Source organism: Sciurus carolinensis, chromosome 8 (genome assembly GCF_902686445.1).
Source record: "Sciurus carolinensis chromosome 8, mSciCar1.2, whole genome shotgun sequence".
Taxonomy (NCBI): Eukaryota; Metazoa; Chordata; class Mammalia; order Rodentia; family Sciuridae; genus Sciurus; species Sciurus carolinensis.
In genome coordinates, this window is record NC_062220.1 from 102,377,054 (window position 1) to 102,397,102 (window position 20,049).

At 47.7% G+C, this 20,049-nt stretch overlaps 1 protein-coding gene and 1 pseudogene across 1 annotated transcript; one reads left to right on the forward strand and one right to left on the reverse strand.

The window, feature by feature from the left end:
- Nucleotides 1-20,049, reverse strand: Npc1l1 (NPC1 like intracellular cholesterol transporter 1). Its single transcript, XM_047561337.1, has 19 exons — nt 19,918-20,049; nt 17,630-19,158; nt 15,715-15,815; nt 15,173-15,345; nt 14,830-14,958; nt 14,235-14,417; nt 13,576-13,690; nt 13,276-13,403; nt 12,712-12,849; nt 12,278-12,367; nt 7,263-7,453; nt 6,935-7,059; nt 6,269-6,395; nt 6,038-6,093; nt 4,239-4,389; nt 3,736-3,967; nt 3,471-3,584; nt 3,224-3,386; nt 1-1,023 (listed from the first exon to the last, which is right to left on the reverse strand). Exons 1-19 carry the CDS (start codon nt 19,966-19,968, stop codon nt 827-829), a joined length of 3,993 nt encoding a protein of 1,330 aa, XP_047417293.1. The 5' UTR covers nt 19,969-20,049; the 3' UTR covers nt 1-826.
- LOC124990478 (proteasome subunit alpha type-6-like) lies at nt 7,719-10,059 on the forward strand (annotated as a pseudogene).

Below are 20,049 nucleotides of genomic sequence, written 5' to 3' on the forward strand. Positions count from 1 at the left end.
AAGTATTTATTGAATTGTGTGTTTTAAACAGCAAGTCATCTTCCTCTCTCCACTGCAGCTTCTGCTCCTGGAGAGTTCTCCATGGAGGCTCACATTGGGCTGACTTGAGGCCAACTGAGCTCTGCTCTAGGCATGAGACTGAGGTCAGAGGACCCACCTAACCCCTAAACTCCAAGCCTTCAGACAGGCAGTGGCCTCAACTGAAGACAACAACCTTACTTGTCACTGGAACTAGAGACCAACACTATCTTTCCAGGTGGGGTCAACCCATGACCAAAGTGTTTGTGAGAACATTCTTCTAGGGCTCCTTCATCACCAGAAAAAGAACCCCCCGAGGGCAGGTCTGAAGGAATCTGTTTTTACTTCTCCCTGGTCTCTTGCCATGTCATGATCCACAGTGGGATCACTCTCTGTTCTCTGGGACAGTGGTGAGTGTTAAAGACTTATTGACACAAAATGGAGACTTTTCTGACAAGAGAATTAAAGGAGGGAAAAGTGGGTAAAAAGAGGACACCCAAGAGAGAATTGGGACCTGATGCAAACACAGGATGTGTCTGTGCCCAGCAGCCCCCAACCCTGAGACTGGAAGGAGGAGGTAACCTCACACTAACAGAGACCTGAGTGACCTGGACTCCAGGGAGCTGCAACAGGAGCACATGGGCCACCACTAGTGTTGCTGGGTATCTCATGGCCAGAGTGACAGTTGCTTTCCTGGAACAGCCTCCCCCAGACCCTCAGAGGGGGTGAGCTAAAGGACCACCATGAAGGGAAGACCTTCATGGTTACTTGGTTCAGAATCAAGGAGCCTGGATGGGTTCTGGCTCCATCAGAACTCCTGCCCACGATTGGGCAAAGAGCTACTGATGGCACCAGCACCTGAGGAGGAATTCTCGAAGCCATGGTTAACATAGACGTTGGTCATGTTGGGAGGGAAGGAATGCTTCAGGCAGGAATCTGCGTTAGCTGTTGCTATCTCTTTGATTCGCTTCTGTTCCAGCACCAGAACTGGGTTGACATCAGGCCCTGGAGAGAGATAGGGGTGAGGTCTGCACTCAGGGAGACAGGCAGGGGATGCAGGCAGTGGCTCAACCAGAGAGGAGTTGAGCCCCCAAACTCCCTGCACCTCCCCTGCACTTGGTCTACCCTGCCAATAGCCATTTCAATCAGTCTCCATGGCACCCCACACGTTTGCTTCTATGGGCATGCTTTTAGGGAAAACTCTTGAAACAAATTTCTTTCTCCCCTTCTTCCTGGGACATCTGGTACTAACATCCACTGCCAACCCTCCTCTAAGAAATACTATCCCTTATTCTGTATAAGAAACTCAGGACACAAGGATCCCACAGGGTACTCTGTTCTTGCCTTTCTGGGTCACTGCCTACACAGTGCAGGCCTCAAGGTGTGGGAGCTGACTGCTATGCAAAGGTGGGTATCTGCAAGCTTCAGGTCACCCCACATCCCCCAGGTACTCTGGGAACCTCCAAGAAGCAGTACCACCTGTGTGTGGCTCTGAGACCTGAGTCTCCCCTTCTCAGGGAAGACCTGAAGAGATGTTCCTCTTTGCCCCTTTCTTGTGTCTCGCACACCATCCCCAATGCACAGATCTCCTCTTTCAAAGAGAGTCATGGAGTTCTTATAGGAGACTATGGTGTCACAGTTGGGAACACTGGAGCTGTGGGCTACAACCTTGCTCTCATTTGACAGAGTCTGTGACCTGGGTTAGATGTCTCTGGTTCCTCATCTGTACAATGAGGATGATAATAAAATCTACTTCCTGAGATGACAAGACAATTACAAATATGTTGATATACAAACATACCCTTCTATAAATTTTTTAATATTATATTACTAATACAATCTAGTGGGAGAGGGGTAAAATTGAACTCCTTTCACCTTGCCCACCCTGAGAGCCAGAAACACCCTCAGCCTGAGGGGCTTAGTTTAAATCTATGTGGGGATTGATTTTTTTTTCCCCTTTGGTACCAGGGATTTAACCCAGGGGCACCTAACCACTGAGCCACATCCCCAGTGCATCCCCCTTTTTAAAAAAAATCTCACACAGGGTCTCACTAAGATGCTTAGGGCCTCGCTAAGTTACTGAGGCTGGCTTTGAACTTGCAATCTCCTGTCTCAGTCTCAGAAGCCACTGGGATTGCAGCCATGCATCACTGCACTGTACCTGGTGTGGGGTGTGACATTTTTTGTATATTTTTGTTTTCAATGGACATTTATTTATTTATTTATTTACTTATTTATTTTTATGTAGTGCTGAGAATCGAACCCAATGCCTCACACATGCTAGGCAAATGCTCTACCACTGAACTACAACCCTAGCCCATGGGGCATGATTTTTAATAGCTATGTTCAATCACAAGGATACAGGGAAATGGGCAATTGCACAAGCTGCTGGTACAAGTTTAAATGGTAAAAATTTCTGAAGGGTACTAACCATTGGCATTAACAATCAATATCTACAGGCCTTCTAAAGAAATACTGGAGGATTTGGCCAAAGATTTAGCCACAAGTTCAATCATTGCAGCACTGGTAATAATAATGGAAAATCAGAAATAATTTAATGTCCAACAGTTGGAAGCTGGTTAAATAAATCATGGTAGAACCATACAATAAGATGGTGTTTTCAAACTACAGGTTGCCACCCACTAAGAAGTAATGAAATTAACTTAGTAGATTAACACCAGCATTTTTTTAGATTAATGACAGAATACAACCAAAAATATTAGAATGGTTCACATATAGTAAGGACAAGCATTATTTTATTTGGGAACCATTGTGATACATTTATATGTATCTACCTGTTTGCCCACACCTCTCAACATAAAATATATTTCTTGGTTGGTATGTGTAAAGCACTTGCCTAGAATGTGCACAGCCCTTGATTTGATCCCCAGCATGTCAAAACAAAATTGTTGTGGTGGTGGTGGTTGAAGTTCATGTTTTTAAAAGTCTGACAGCAGTATAGTGAGTGGGCCACTGAAACAGTATGAGACACAGATCCACTGACAAGGAAGGATGTTCAAAGTATATTGAGTTAAAAACAGCAGCTTCCAAAATAGGAAGTATGATCAAGGTCTCTGCCATGTGCATGCTCCTGATATTTGCCAGTAGCCCTTGTGTCTCCCTGAGTTTTTCTGAAGGGCACACACCATTGTTGTGGTTTTCATCATAAATTGTGCAACCTGGCAGAAACAGGTCTGGGACTCACCCACATAGCTAAGTATAACTGGTAGGAAGACCAGGCCATGCAGCATGCCCATCAGGGTGATCAGTAGGTTGAGGCGGAAGAAGAAGATCTGTATGAGCTGGGCATCAGCAAAGCCCAGAATGAGGATGCCTGGAAGGTTGGTCATGGCCACTCCAGCAAATACCTGACAGGGTAGGTCACAGCCAAGTATTAGTCAGGACACAAGATGTTAGGTGAGGCAGAGGGCAGCCCTCCCCACTCCACTCACTGCACTGCCCATGGAGATGGTAGCTTCCTTGGCCCTCTCCAGGCGGGTGGGTTTGGTGCTGATAGCAAAGGAGCGGGTGATATGGGACACAAACTCTACAGACATGCCCACTGCCTATAAGAGAGAGGGGGCTTCATTTTAGAAGACAGAGGAAGAAATGGGGAAGAAGACAAGAGGGGCAGGCATCCAAATTCTATGCAGAACTGGGAGTATCCAATGAAGCTAGATCCCCAACCACCCCTCCAGGGACTCTCTGGCAGGTTACCGTAACCAGGTTGATGAGGGACACAGCGTTGTAACTGATGCCCCACAAGGCCATGAAGCCAATGGTGTCCGAGAGAATCATGATGATGGAGAGCAGGTTGAGGAGGCCCGAGCGTATGTCCAGGCCCAGCAGGAGGTAGCAGACAATGAAGGTGGGCAGGAAGCAGAGGGCAAGTGCAAAGACCCCCTCTGGGAGAACAGTCAAGTACTGCTCATAGAACACGTTGGTGATCCTGCCAGAGAGCATGGTCACAACTCAGGCCTTGAGTGCCTTTCCAATAGGCAGGATTCCCCCATTTCAGAAGGAGAACACTGAGGCCTGAAGAGGTACAAATTGGTGTATTAACCAGCATGAGAAATGATTAGACTCCAGGCCACTACTGGTGTCTTCATAACCGAAGCTGATCCTCCTCCATTGAAACCTCTCGAAAACCTGCTGCCCTGACCTCCCATATCCAACAGTTACCCTCCATCTTACTCCAGCCCAGCCCCCCAGGTCCTCACGTGTAAGGGAAGACCTCGAAGTTTGGATCTGTCCCGGGCACCTTCCGCAGGTCAGCAGTGATGTTGGCTGCCAGCAACTGGGCTGCCTGCAGAGCTTTTGTGTAATCCTGTGAATTCTTCAGGGGCTTGTGGTAGGCCATGAACTGGGAGGCTGGATGGCCATGGTGTGTGGTAGAAGGAAGGTCAAAGGTCAGAACTTGCTCAGGACACTCTCAGAGCACTCCAGGGACAGTGACAGGGTTCCAGGCTCTGCCACCCCTATTCAAATTCCTAGTAAATTTTGTGTGCAAGGGGACTGCATTTTCATGTTGCACCAGCCCCCAAAGTTCTATAACTGGTCCTACTACTGCAATAGACCCAAGTCCAGGCCTGACCTTGATAGATAGAGCCCGAAGAGATCTCCATGGTGAAACCAAATCCCTCCCTGTTAATATGCACTGGATTTTTAAAATTTACTTGTCTTTTAAATTCTCATATTCCTATTGGAAACAACTAGAAAAGAAGACGAAAAAATGAAAATCATTGAATCGATATACCTGTGACTCATGACTCCTGCTGGCAAGTATAAGAAAAGTTATTTCTTAATTATGTATAGTGGGCCTTGCATCAGAAAAAAAGAGGTATATGTACATGGGGAGGGAAAAAAAAGAAGAGAATTAGACTTGGACATTCATAATCTTTAAGCAGGAAGGTGACCTCAGAGCTTCCCACCAGCCCTCTAAACCACCTGGAGGTGATTCAGAACCAGATGACCATCCCAACCCAGAGATTTAGGTCTGAAAGTTCATAGTGAGTCCTGGGAACTTGCATTTCTAACAATTTGCAGGTGATGCTGATGCTTCTATCCAGGGCTTTCCCTTTGAGAAGTGTTGCTATAGAATAACCTAGTGCACACATGAGGAGACTAAGGTCGGAGGTGGGCACAAAACTGCCCCAGTTCATGGAGTGGAAGAATGGCTGCCTGTTTGCTCCCTCCATGACATGACCTGCTTCTCTGTTCCTTACTGAGACATGCCACCCCTTTCTGTCCACACTGACTCTGCACAGCCTGTACTGCCCAAGGACCAGGACTGGGGCAGGCGTGGGAGTACCTCTCTTGAAAGATGGGAATTTAATGGAAAAGTTACCTGCGCAGGTGAGTGAGTGAGCTGCAGACAATTCACCACTAGTAATTAAAACTGTGACTTGTTTCAGTATAAAACAAGAGAATCCATTTGTAACTCCTCCACCTACCCTCAGACCCATATCTGCACCTGCTCCACTGGGGTCCCCATGCTAAGTATGTATGCACAGAGCTAGATACAGCTGGCTCTTCATGCAGATGGCTGTCTGGTTCTACCACCTGCTATATGAAGCTGCCAGCATGCTGTGGTCCTTTTCCCTGTCTGTCTCCCTTCTTACTGTTGATGGCTCCTGGGATTGCACTATAGCAAAACATCCTAACTCATTCAGCCAACTGCCTTCTGCTGACATCTGGATATGATTTATGCATTTGTAAAAGGTGCTTACCCCCCCCCCCGTTAGTGTGGGTGGCTCCCAAGCATGACATCAACTGTTGAAAGAATGTCTCAAAGTTCACACTGACCATGGACTTGAGGTGGAAGAAGTAGTGAAGTGCGAGGATGTGGACTTGGGAAGTAGGACCCTTGCTAACAGGACCAGGACAGTTAGAACCTGACCCTTTCCTCAGAGGAGAGAGGAAAGAAGATGTAAGGTAGAGATAGGTTGTTTCTTGCGACTCTTGGGGACCTCTGAAGCGCCTGACTTTGGGTTCTCCCACCAAACAAGATCATGCTTACCTAGAACCTGGCCATCAGGGCCCAAATTCACAGAGGTGCTATATGCTGCCAGGCCACTGTAAGAAGGAGGCCAGGACAAAGAATTAGTGGATGAGGCCTCCTCCTGTCTGTTCATCTCTCTGCACCCCAGAGAGGCTTCACCTTGCCCCCTTGTACCATTCTGGATCCATCCCCTTCTGGGGCCCACAGGACTACCCACCCTCCCCAGTGGAAGCCCCTTGCTGAGCCTACCCTTTGGGACATTTGATGTTGGGCACATCACTCAGGAACCAGGGAAGATACTTGTGGAACTGCTCCACTGTAGGCCGTACAGGGCCCAAGGTGTAGCTCATGCAGTTCTTTAAGCAGTTCCAGGAGTCTGTAGAGAAGGGGGACTGTGGGCAGCAGTACTTCAGGCCAAGCAGCTCCTGCTCTGAATCCCCTCCTCCTCTGCCCCCATCTAAGGCACCCAGCTCCTAGGGGGATTTGCATTTATCATTTCTAAATGTGGGAGATGTTCCCTCAGTTATAGAAACCTGGCACCTAGGGGCAGGTAGGGAAGGGAAATTTGGGGCAGGAAACACAGACTCTCCCTCTACCTACAAATGCAGCAGATGCCCATACAAAACCAAGCACCAGCTTCAGCTCTACTCCTGACTCCTCCACCCAATACCCATGGTAAACATGCCCCCTGAGCATGGGCACAATACTCCAAGAGACACAAGGATATGACTGCTGGTTGGTCACACACCCAGGTATTCCTCAGGGACTCCTGAGGTTTACTCTGTGCCCTTGCCCCCAAAGGACACTGCAGCAGGGGTAGAGGGTTGAGAGAGGAGCTCACCAGTTGTTTCCTTTCTCTTGCTTCAGTTTCCCCAAGCTGCAATGGGCAATGAGCCCCCTAGGACCCACACTTACTCTCAGTTGAGGGGCAGAACTCGTCCTTATTGGGACCAGAGATATAAAGGCGGCAGCAGGAGGATGGGGTCAGCCAGTCAATGAAGTCATCTACCCAGGAGGAGGCAGAAATGGCCAGGTAAGACCTGAGGACAGCAAGAAGAAGTGAGGGGACAGGACTAGCAGGCAGGGTGGTCATTCCTGTGGTTTAACCCCCATGCTAGGCCTCCCCAGGCATTTGATAGCAGGTGGGCTAGGCAGGAGCAAAGCAGGCAGGAAGAGGGCACAGGAGGGGAGTGGAAGATGCAGACAGCGAGCAGGCTGGGGTGCTGGGTGGGACTTCACTTACTGGTCAGGGAATTCTGTGGCATACTGGATCTTCTGGGTTAAGGAGAAGCTGTCACAGCCTGCGCTGGAACAGATGGCATTCATGCCTGCCTCACTGGAGAAATTGTAGCCTGAAGTGGTAACAAAGTACACTGGAGGCCCCACCTCAAAGTATTGATTCATAAAGAGGAAGTAGTCAAGCAGGTACGAGTCCTGGGAAGGAGGAGAATCAGTGTCAGGAGACCATATGTGCCCCTAGAAGTACATGCTCAATAATACCTGCAGAGGTACACACAAAGGTATACTCAGAGGAAACATTCAGGTACACACAGAGGTACATGCAAAGGTACACATAGAAGTACACACACAGAGGTATACTCAGAGGTACACACAGGTACATGCTCAGAGGTCACACACGAGGTACATCTAAGGAGGGACAGAGAGAAGTACACAATCATAAATATCCTCACAAACGTGCATGTACAGTGCAATTACAGAGGTATCTGGTTTCAGGTATACCTACAGATGTACATGCTTTGAGATTCACACTTATAGGTATAATCATAGGTACATGCACAGAAATATGCTAATGGGAAAGTATGAACTCAGAGCAACACACCCACATGACCCCCCCACTCTCAAACACATGAACAAGAACATATACACACACATAATTTTATCCCTTCCTACCATTCCCAATCTGCCACAGTCACTGTAACAGGCTGACCTGTGACTGGGCCATATTTTCATATGCTTGTAAATATTTGTGTGCACACACTAAAGGCCATGCACCAGGCATCTTCATGGTCTGTTCCCTTCTCCTAAAATGTCAAAACTCAGTGCAGGCAGGGAAGATGGCAGAATAAGAAGGACTAGGAAAGGCACTGGCCAATATGATGTAACTATTTCAGAACTCTGGAACCTATTAAGGGTAGAAGCTTCCAGGGTAAAGCTTGTTTAGTAAATGATGGTCCCTTCTGTCAATTTCAGCTCTCAGCACAGTAGTAACTACTCATTCTCCACTCCAGCCCCAAGGCATGAATCTGTTTATGCATTCTGGAAGCAACTTGTATGTGGATTACAGGAGCCAGGGCAGGAAATAAGGATCTGGTCCTTCAGGTATCAAGCATCTGAATTTTGACCACTGATCACTACTTCTGTCCTTAGTGATGCTGACACAGAGGCAAGCAGTCCTTATTGCTATTCCCACCACCAGTGTTGCAACCTCCTTTGCCTCCTGCTGAAGTGACTTCAAGGAAATTCAAAAGGTAAATACCTGTTTGTTTTTCCTACCTTATTTTTCTCCTTTTCTCCTTTTGGGCCAAACATTTATAATACATTCAAAGGAAGCCACAAACACAGGAGAATTTAGACATAAGCACGTGTGCCCAGAGAAAGACCTAAGAAGATATGAACTGTACACCTTAGGCAATCCCCAGCACAGAGATACTAAGAATAAGCAAGAAAATGAACAATTTTAAAAATCAAATCCTGTTCCAGGGTGAGAAGCTGATCTCCAGAATACATTATAAGGCTACATTATAAAACTCCAATTAGAGTATATTGTAAGACTCAGTGTTCATTTTTCAATAACAAAAATAAAATTTCAAAACATATAAAGAAAAATAAAAATATGACCCATTCCAAGGACAAAAATTAATCAACAGAAACTGTCCCTGAGAAAGACTTACTAGACAGATTTTATCTTGTGTTTTGTTTATTTTGGGTTTTTTTTTTTTTTTACAGTGCTGAGGATTGAACTGCAAATCTTGTGTGCCTCATAGGAGAGCTATGGAGGCCAGAGACTGTGCCTGAAGTAGCGGATGCACCAACACATCCAGTGATTCCAGTGCTAGTTTTGACTAACACCTTACCATTTTTCCAACCAGTGCTGGCTTTATCAAGTAGCATATGCTTTTAAGGCTACATCAGTAGCCGTCAGAAGGAAAGACTGTAGTAATTGTCACACACACAAAAAAAAACAGCTGACAAATTATTGGATTCCAACACAATGACTCACTTATTTAAGACCACTGAAAACACTGACCTATGACAGGAATGACCGATGTCAACAGATCCCAGTGGATCTCAGGTACAGAGGCATGCTATAAAGACGCTTAGTGTAAGTACAAGCCTGGTTATGAGATTCTTTGGACATGCTGTGTAAAAGAATTGCTTATATTTCCCAAGTCTACACATAGAATGCCAAAATGAGGCCTCTTGGTCATTGTGTGGTTTGAATTGGTATAGATAAAGGATGCTGTACAAATGTGATCCTGCTGGTCACTATTGTGGGTTTAAAGCCACTGCAGCAGGAATTAAACAAACCAAGTCAACTAGCTCTCTTGAAAACAAAAAGGAGAAATTCAATTGGATATTTGAACAGACAGTGGAAAATGGATTGCATGCCTGTCTACCTTTCTTTTTTGGTGGGGAATGGATTACTAGGGATTGAACTTAGGGGCACTCGACCCCTGAGCCACATCCCCAGCCATATTTTATTTAGAGACAGGGTCTCACTGAGTTATATAGCATCTCACTTTTGCTGAGGCTGGCTTTGAACTCGTGATCCTCCTACCTTAGTCTCCCAAGCTGCTGGGATTACAGGTGTGTGCCACTGTGCCCGGTCTGTTTATCATTCTATCAGTTTATTTCAAACCTTCAGAAATAGAATTTTAACTAAATACAGTTGAAAGTCTAAATTCAGGATTTGCGAAGAAGCAGAGATTGAAACTCACCATATTACTCTAGCAGAGAGACTCAAAACATTGTCATTATTTTACCAAATCCATGATGCCACTTGCATGCAACTTTGGTAACAATAAACAAGCATTATGGAGGTCCCTGGATTGAACAAGGAACATTTCCCACTCTTCCTACTGCTGAAATGTTTAGGACTGTATATAAATAAAAACAGTACTGGGGGGGGGTAATTTCTTGAAATAAATGAAAGACATATGGAAAGACAGCCCACATTCATGGATTGAAAGACAATATTGTTAAAATAGCTATACTACCAAAGAAAAAAATTCTACAAATTCAATGCAATCCCTATTCAATGGCAGGTTTTGAAGAAATTTAAAAAAAAAACTCACCCTAAAATTCATACAGAATTTCACGGGAACCCTAATAGCCAAAAAAATCTGTGACAAGGAACAAAGGGAATACCCTTCCTGGTCTGAAATTTTACCACAGAGCTACAGTAGTCAAAATAGTGTGGTACTCCCAACTATCCCACTCCTTGGCCTATACCCAAAGGACATAAAATCAGCATACTACAGAGATACAGTCACATCAATGTTCATAGCTGCTCAATTCACAATAGCCAGAGTGTGGAACCAACCTAGATGTCCTTCAACTGATGAATGGATAAAGAAACTGTGGTATATATATACAATGGAATATTACTTGGCCATAAAGAATAATAAAATTATGGCATTTGCAGGCAAATGGATGAAATTGGAGAATATCATGCTAAGTGAGATAAGCCAATCTCAAAAAACCAAAGGACGAATGATCTCGCTGATAAGCAGATGATGAAACATATGGGGGGTGGGAGGGGGATAAGAATGGAGGAAGGAGGGACTGTATAGAGGGAAAAGGGGGGTAGGAGAGGTGGGGGGGAAGGAAAAAATAACAGAATGAGTCAAACACCATTACCCTATGTAAATGTATGATTACACAAATGGTATGCCTTTACTTCATGTACAACAGAAACAACATGTATCCCATTTGTTTACAATAAAAAGAATAGTGTGTTACTGTCATAATGACCATAAGGACAGACATATAGATCAATGGGACAGAATAAGAATCCAGAAAAAACTTCTTACATACGTGGTCAAATGACTTTGGATAAGAAAGCCAAAACCATTCAATGGAGAAAGACAGACTTTTCAACAAACGGTGCCAGGAAAAATGGATGTCCACATAAAAAGTAATTAAGTTTGGACCCTACAACATCATATTATAAAAATTACTCCAAATGAATTGATACCTAAATATAAGACTTAAAGCTATAAACTCTTAGAAGAAAAGGCAGAACTTCATGATATTGAATGTGGCAATGATTTCTTGGATATAACACCAAAGGCATGGGCAACAAAAGATAGGATAACTATGACTTATGAATATTTTTTAAATTCATGCATAAAAGGACACTATAAGCAAAATTAAAAAGCAACCCACAGAAAGAAAGAAAACATTTGCAAATCACATATCTGACAAAGGACTGATATTCAGCATATATAGAGAACTCTTAAGACTCAACAACAAAAAGATCAAGCAACCTAATTCAAAAATGAATGGTTAAAGGACTGTAACAGACATTTTTCCAAAGAAAATAATACACATGGCCAATAAGCAGATGGAAAGATGCTTAATGTCAATAATTATTAGGGAAATGCATGTTAAAACCACATTGAAATAGCTACCCTTCACACCCATTAGGAAGATTATTATTAAAAAAAAACAACAAAAAAAAAAAAACAGAAAATAGGCTGAGGAGTACTAGAGTACTTGCCTAGCAAGTGCAAGGCTCTGGTTTCAGTCCCCAGCATCACAGGAGATGTGGGAGATAACTTAGAAAACAAGGGTTGATGAGGATTTTACAAACTGGGTGAGTGCTCAGCAAATTGACAGTTATTTCATATGACCAGTCAACTCAAATGGACAACCTTCTGGACTCAGGATATTTCTCCTTCTATGGACTGAAGCTGGCACTCAGCTCTTGCACTTTTCAGACTTGGATGTGGCTTCCCACCCCTGGTTCATTGGGGGCACCTTCAAGGTAAATCCCAAGTACATTTTATGTTTTTTGTTTTTTTTTTTTTTTTTTTTGCGGTACTGGGGATCGAACTCAGGGCCTTGTGAGGCAAGCACTCTACCAGCTGAGCTATTTCCCCAGCCCCCCTTCAAGGTAAAGAGCAGTTCTGCATAGCTGCCATGCCCTGGCCCCATGCAACCCCCACCTGCTGGGTGCTGCTAACCCTCCCAAATCTCAGGAGACCAAAGGCTGGGAAGATTCCCCAGGCTTACCTTGGGCAGAGCTAGCTCCTGGTCCAGCCCCACACTGAGGTAGCTGATGAAGTAGAGACTCACTCCAAACAGGGCCAGAAATAACAGCAGCTGAGGAGAAAACTGCTGCGTGAGAACCATACCCCCATTTTCTCCCAAACTTAATTCTGGCTGGGGCATTGTGGGAAATGTCATGAAGTTGGGCTGACCGAAACTCCACCACCTGGGCTTGTGCAACCCCTCCTTTTTTTTTTTTTTTTTTTTTTTTAGGTACCAGGGATTGAACCCTGAGCCACATCTCCATCTCCTTTTTAATTTTTAGACAGGGTCTCACTAGGTTGCTTCAAACCTACAATCCTCCTTAGCCTTCCGAGCAACCCCTCTACTCTTGACTCTGCTCTCCCCGAATTCACCTGGTTGGTGGGACCCTGCACCCACCCCCTCAGTCCACTCACCACAACACGGCGAGTGATCCTGTTCAGCAGGAAGGGAGCGTATGTCTTGCGGAAGAAACGGAGTAGTAGCCCCTCACTGTGCTCAGGTGGGGGCAGCTTCTGGGACTTGCAGCAGCAGAATATATCAGGGCGGGAAGCCTGACAGGAAGGCAATCTCTCAGGGTAGCCTCAGAGCAGATCTCAGGGGATGCCCCCAACTCGGGAGTGCCACTGTCACTGGGGACAACCAATGTGCTATTTGCTTTACTTTGTTATCTGTCTTGATCAAATATCTGAATTTTACACCCATCACACAGAACCAGCAACTCAACTTGTGTTAACTTCTCATTTGTTTTATTTTGCAACCTTGTGTACTTGAGGCAATTTGATCTTATTTCCAAAAGTTACCAAAAAGAAATTATTTTTCCATGGGAAGTTGTATTACATGGCCCCAACGATATCCCCTATCAGCATAATGTCCCTGAAACTCTCTGGACCATTTGTGTGGCAATGAGGCCACATCCCCCAACCAAGGTGGGGACCAAGGCAGGGTAGGTCCCTTGGCCCTAGCCCAACTAACCCTACCTCCTGCCTCTTGCTGTCCAGGGAAAGCAGGGCCACAAAAGCTGTCATCTGCAGCAGGAAGTCAAGGATGATCGCAAGGCCAGAGGTCAAAGCGAAGGTTTGCACAGCCGGCATGTGAGTCAGAGCCCCTGTGTTGGGGAGAGGATTATCAGGATATCCTAGCATCCCAGGCAGGGTGGGTGCCTGCACAGACTACATGCAGAGGGAAGGGGTCTGCTAGAACACAATGCCCTCAAGAACTCAGGCCCCTAGTACTAACCCAGAGGGCCAGCACCTAGGGGAGAGGGTTTCCCGACTCACCTAGGAAGAAGCAGATGGCCTCTGAAAGGCTGCACAGCAGCATGCTTGGGGCCACACTGCCCAGGGCTCTGCCAATGTGGGCCTCTCTCTTCTCCCCAGGCATCCGAGGCAGCCGCTGTGGGGAACAGCCGGCAGAGGGTCCAGGATCCACCAAGGGCATTGGCCCTCAAAGACCAGCAGTCTTTATGGACTATCAAGTGCCCATAGACTTGGCCAGGCCTAAAAATCGGCCTGAGGAACTGCCCAACCTTCTCAAGTCAGGGACTGACACTACTAATGCTCCACAGCAGCACATTTTGCTTCCAAGGTCTGACCTAGAGAAATGCTTGGTGCATCCAGGACATCAATAATATGCTTATTTCAAGCCTCCCCATAACCCTAAATGTTTGCCAGCAGGGAGGGGCCAGATGGACTCTGATTTATGCTTACTGTGGTTAATATGCTAACACAGAAAACTTTCCCCAGATGTTCCATAAGTTTAATAGAAAACAAGTTCCAAATGAATGTGTATGTGTCAACTCATGCTATTTTCTAGAGGTATAAACCTGAGTGTTGATGCATTGAAGAGTCTACAAAAATGCCCTGCAAATCGATGTGAGGTTCTGTCTGCTGGGGATGTTGGGGATGCAGGTGGGAGTGGAGAACTCCTTCCTTCTTACCTGGTACTCAAGAACAAAGATGAAGATGTTGTCAGCTCCCACAGCCAGCACCAGGAAAGGTACCACTTGGAGGATGACCAGGGAAGAGGGAATGCCCAGGTAGGAGAAGAATCCCATGGCAGCCATGACTGCTCCCAGCACCACGGCCACTCCACCCAAGCCCAGGGTGGCCTTTGACTCCACCTGCAATGCAACTGGGCTCAGCCTCCTAGACACCAGAGAACCTATTTAGATCCTTTCCACTTCCTGGGCAGAGGGGGGCAGGCACCCTTAGTGCCCACAGGTACTCAGTTCTGCCTACCACAGGGAGCTCATGTCTGCATTGATGCCCCTCTGCAGAGCCATCTTTCCAGGGCAGGCCCACTGTACCCAAAAGCACAGGTTCACTGCCATATCTTGCATTTGGACAAGTGGAGATATGTCAGGGAACAGAAAGAAAATTATTGATCTTTGAACACAGAACACTTCCAGGAAATACTATCCTTCAGGGTAGCCTCTTGGAGGCTCTTTTTTCTGCTGGTTAGGAAGGTTTCAGAAGGTTGACTGGAGAGGTCCCAGCCCCTGGGACCCCTTGCTATGTCCCTCCCACTCTCACCGCCACTCGTTTCCAATTGGAGTAGCTGCCCAGGGCCAGAGAGATGTATGCAAAGATGACGATGTAGCTGATGGCAAAGATGGGCAGGTCCTTGATGGTGGTGCGGTTGATCTCATCCTCCAAAGAGCGCTGCAAACATACCAGCCAGTCCACTATCTACATGTTGGATCCAGGTGCTGGATGACCTGCTTGGAGCCTGAGTGAGGCTCCAGGAACGGCCATCACAAACACCCTGTCTGGGTAGGTATTCACCCAGGAAGAGGTAGGGCTAGGACAGGGATACGGGAACTAACACAAGACCACTGGGATTGCAACTGCAGAGTCAAGGATTTTGAGCCCTTACCTCAGCCATGAAAGCGACCTGGAATGTGCCCGCCATCCTGCGCTGGAAGGCTTGCATCTCCTCTATGAAGGCCCCCTCCCAGAGCTTGGCCTGGGCCAGTCGGGGGTCCTCAGCAGGATAGTTGTTGATGGAGAAGGTCATGATCAGGGCCTCTGCCTCAGAGAAGTCCTTCCCTGTGATAAGTAACGCTCAGCCCTTTTGCAGCTGCACCCCTGCCTCCCTCCACCTCCAGCTACATCCCAGTCTCCCTCCCCTCATCTCTACACCCGCTCCTCCCCATTCCTCATCTGAATCACGACCTTTCCTTCCTACCCCACTTCCCTCTCTCAGTCAAATGCAAACTCTTTGGGTCCAGGCACCAGAGGCCCTGGGCAGTACTCCGAAAATGGGGTAGCAGAGAGGGGAGGCAGTACAGTTCATTTGCAGCCCCTATAAGCCAGGCCACTCCAAGGCAATAAGAACACCCATCACCCCCATGCCCACCTATTATTCCTTCCCCAATATTGCCCCTTCCTTGGCCTCCCAGGGCCCACCCAGCTTACCTTGGTACCCCCCCACAGCGAGGAAAGGGAAGACAGGGGCCCCGTAGTCAGCTATGCAGCTCAGGGCCAGGGCTGTGCCATCTTTGAAGGTGAGAGGGGCACTGGAGGGAGACCACAAGGGGAAGGAGACTTTCCTTGTCCTGCCTGAGTTCATTCAGGCCTGTCCCACCCTAGGCCCACTGCACACTGGAGGAAGTGGGCACTGGTGCAGATTGCCTGGCCCAGTGAGTTCCTAATGGCTCACAACCAAAAATATTGCATTTAGTTCCCAAACTGCAGGGGGAAAGCTGCCCTTAAGCACCTCTCTATGCCAGGCGAGGGGCTGAAGGCTGATACCTCTGTGCTTCCCACATCCCCTTGCATGACCAGACCTTCCATGCCTGCCATTATCTGTTTCACAGATGAGCACAGGGGTGGGAGTTGGGACTTGAGCCATGGTATCCTGCACTGGTCTCATTACCACTTGTTGACTTCTTCTTCCCACCCAGAGCCCAAAACCCTACAGGCACTATGTTAAGATTCTGGGCCCCAGAGCCCAGAAGCTGTGGGTACAAGGACAATTACCTTTGGGCTGGCCCATCCTCTTCAACTTAAGCTTTTCTTCAGAGCACATGGTTGTGGAAACGTAATAGGATATCTGGACAAAATTCTCTACTTGCCTTCTGGGCTCTGAACAAGTGAGTGTGTTGGTCACCAGCTCCTCCAGGGAGCCCTGGTTGCTGTGTGACCTTGAGCGCTCACCATACTCCTCTTAGCCTGTTTTCCTATCTGAAATGGGCATAATCAAATCACCCAAGATGCAAGTATGCAAAATAAAAATAATACACAACAGCACATCTGATCACTGGCGTCCCTCAAGGCAGAGAACAGCTCCTCTCTGTTCTGCCATTTTTTTTTTTTTTTTTTTTTTTTTTTTTTTTTGGGTGCTGGGGATCAAACCCAGGGACAAGGCAAGCATGTTCTGCCATTTTTGAGGGACAGTCTCTGGCTCATGGCATAGGCACTCTGGGAGGCAGCCCACACTTGGGGATCAAGTCAAGGGTAAAAAACCAGTAGCAGGAAGAAGGAGACAGAAGGCATTGGCACTCTCATCTAATCCAGTGGATTTCAAATTGTGTATGACCTGAGATCCCAGGAGTCCTGGAGTCCCTTTCCAGGGTCTGCAAGGTCAAAACTATTTTTATATTAGCACTAATATACTGTTGGCTGTTTTAGCTCTCATTTGCTCTTGAGTAGAGGTAATGTACAAGAAGTCCACTTTGAGAAAATCTGTCCACTGCCACCTCCGAGAGCCTCCACCACTACTGGGACTTCCTGATGCCTTTCCCCAGCCCAGTGAACTCATTCACATCCTATTTGTACCATTCAGAATGGGCGGGGCCAGGGACCAAACTCCAAACAACATAAAGGTGTGGCTGAGACATGCAGTGGGACTCCTGGCCCAGTGCCTGTGGCCTGAAACCAATCACAGCCTTGTCTTGTGCTGAGGGTACCCTTTTCTATTCACACTAAGTCACTCCTGGGCTACCAATGGCCCTATAAAGCCAGGTACAGATGCAAAAAATAAATAAATAAATAAATAAATAAAACAATACAAACATAAATATGAGCTGGGCCAATCTGATTCCTTTTGAGATTTAAACCAAGACCATACCAAGAGCTCCACAGAAAGATCAAGTGGAATCGGGGCTAAAGGGACTGTGATGGCCACATGCAAATCTGCTACAAGGAGCTAGAACTTCAAACAAAGAGAATGGGGATCAGAGAAGGAGTGCAGAATCAGGCACATGATGGCCCAAGTACAGAGACATGGAAGCCACCCTGATCCTACAGGGTGAAGCCATGTTGCTGACCAGTTCCTAAGATTCTGTGGTAGCTTCACCTGCTCCTCCCTTTGGACCCATGAAGAACTCACTTAGCACAGTAAAGATAGTGGTCCCTCCAGTCCACCTGAGAAGTCTGGCCCATCAGCGTCTGGTTGGCTGTGAGCAGCAGCAGTGTGCGGTTATTCTGGAAGTATTGCAGGAAGCTATTAACGCAGCAGTCAGAGAGGCTGGCATTGTGGGGATTAAGGGGGGCATAACAGATGTCCTTCAGGGAGATATTTCTTTGCTCCTCAGGTGACCACACCTGCAGGTGCCTCAGCCTCTCCTGTAGGTCCAGCACCTCCAGCAGCAGGTCCAGGGCCAGGATTCCACTGAAGTTCTTGGGTCCCAGCAGCAGAGAGTCATACCTGTAGCTGGACCGGTGAGGAGCGGTCAGGAAAACCTGGTTTGTTCGGTAGAAGGGGCCAAAATGCTGGTCATGGAAAGCCTTCTCCTTCCGGGCTTGGCTTTTGGGGGCTGACCATAGTTCCACAGGATCAGTGGTGAGTTCTAAGAACACCATGCCAGTTGCCAAGGCTATCACTCCCACGGTGGACACTGCCAGGATGGTTAGTGGCCATGAGGCTACCCATGTGCCCCAACTCTGGAAGAACTGGCCAAGAAGGGTGTGGGGGAAGAGGCTGCACTTGTGCGAGAGGCTGGAGGCTGCCTGGGGGTCCTCCATCTTGCCCTTGTCCTTTTTGGAAACGACCCGAAGGCGTGCAAGGATAGTGTTGAGCAACACAAAAACGGAGCAGAAAATGATGATGAGGACCAGCCAGCCTGGCATCTTACCCATGTAGAAGAAGGGGGTCAGACTGGGGGGGTGATCAATGACAGGGCAGGATGCAGCACAGTCTTGGCAGGAGCAGGCTGTCATGCCATTGTCCTGGATCTCATTGCAGCGTGAGATCTCCCCATTCAGTGGCTGGATCCCGCTCCCTGGGACCTGGCCAGGTTCCACAAGATGGAAGGTAATGTCCAGCGGAGCCAGGCCATTTGATACATCTCCCTGGAAGTTGAGCCAGCGCTGAGCATTGCAAAGAGAAGAACCATATACACCACACATGCTGCCCACAGCCAATGAGGCGGCAGCAGGGATGTGCACACGGCTGCAGGAGTCATAGGTCTCCTCTGCGAAGCTGCGCTGGTAGAAGGCATCATAAGCCACCACTGCAGGGGGCTGGTCTGTGCTCGTTGGGGCAACACGAGTGACATTGATGAAGAGGCTCTGGTTGGGGCTGCAGGTGTTGTGGCAATGCAGGTTTGCAAAGTTGTCGGAGCAGGCTGGGCAACGGGTGAGCAAGGCCTTGGTGATGGACATGCTTGTTTCCAGTGACACTAGTTGCTTGGCAGAGCAGCAGGCATAGGTAGTATCTGGGCCAGTGTAGAGGCGGGGACAAATGCGTTGAAGGAGGGCCAGATGGTTACCTGTGACATGGCGAGCCGGTGTGTTGGACAGGCAGGACACATTAGACAGTGATATGAGGCTTCCGGACAGCTCTGGGTTCTTTCCACATTCATCATAGAAGGCACAATAGCCAGCCTGGTGGATGGGTGTATATAGCTCACCCTGGACCTGTAGAGCAGAGTGACGTCATGCATAGGTTCTAAGGCAAGTCAGCATAGCCAGGCACTGTTCAGGCAGTGGGCTGCCAAGGAGGGTGTGGGGAAAGAAAGGACACAGAGCAGGTGGGCTGTGGGGAGCCTCCTGGAGGCATGTCCTGGACCTAGAGTGTTGATGGAGGTGGAATCAGAACCTTCTTCCTGGGAGTGACAGGGTCACTCAAAGAAGGAGGTGACCCTATAGACTACAGTTTAGGAAGGTCGCACTGCCAAGATGAGGGCTGATGGAGGCAACTCTAAGGTGTTCCTAAAGCTATTGAACTCCCTCCCAACCTATCAGTGGCTAAGGCCTCTTGTGGAGGGTCTGTGCATGATCTCCCTGTCCCACACTGCTTGGAGCCAAATGCCATTGCTCACCTCCCAGACTTGAAAGCAAATGAAGACTTTAACAGGTGAAAGCCAGACTTCTTCCCAACCTCTGGATGCTTCAGGACCCCACCCCCTCAGGACCTCCTTGACTCAACTCTTCCTTAAGTATAGACCCAGACTCCACACGGGGTCATGGACTCTATTCAGCTGCCTCTCCTGACCCTATGTCTCTTCAACTCCATTACTTAGAGACCTCCTACTGGCAATCCTCCTCTGTGGGGCCTGGGACCCCCTCTAAGCCCTAAGGCCCTCCCTCACTGTTACCCAACAGCTTCTGCCTGCTACCCAGCTGACCTAGGCCTCAAGGAAGACAGCAGGGAGTTGCCATGAGCACTGGACTCACCAAGTGCAGGAGCAGGACCCAGGGCAGACAGCCCTGAAGACTGACCACCATCCTAGGGCAGGACAGGGATCAGCAGAAAGCCGGGACAGGTCTTGAGAACAGCTGGAGACAGTTGAGGGATGGCTGCCAGGG

Bases quoted from the DNA above. Each gene is read 5' to 3' on its own strand.
- Npc1l1 (XM_047561337.1), bottom strand. From the start codon at position 19,968: ATGGTGGTCAGTCTTCAGGGCTGTCTGCCCTGGGTCCTGCTCCTGCAC. The intron at 15,816-17,629 runs GTGAGTTCTTCA...GTCTCCCTCCAG, and splicing joins CACTATCTTTACTGTGCTAA to TGCCCCTCTCACCTTCAAAG. The intron at 15,346-15,714 runs GTAAGCTGGGTG...TACTTATCACAG, and splicing joins CGCTGTGGGGGGGTACCAAG to GGAAGGACTTCTCTGAGGCA.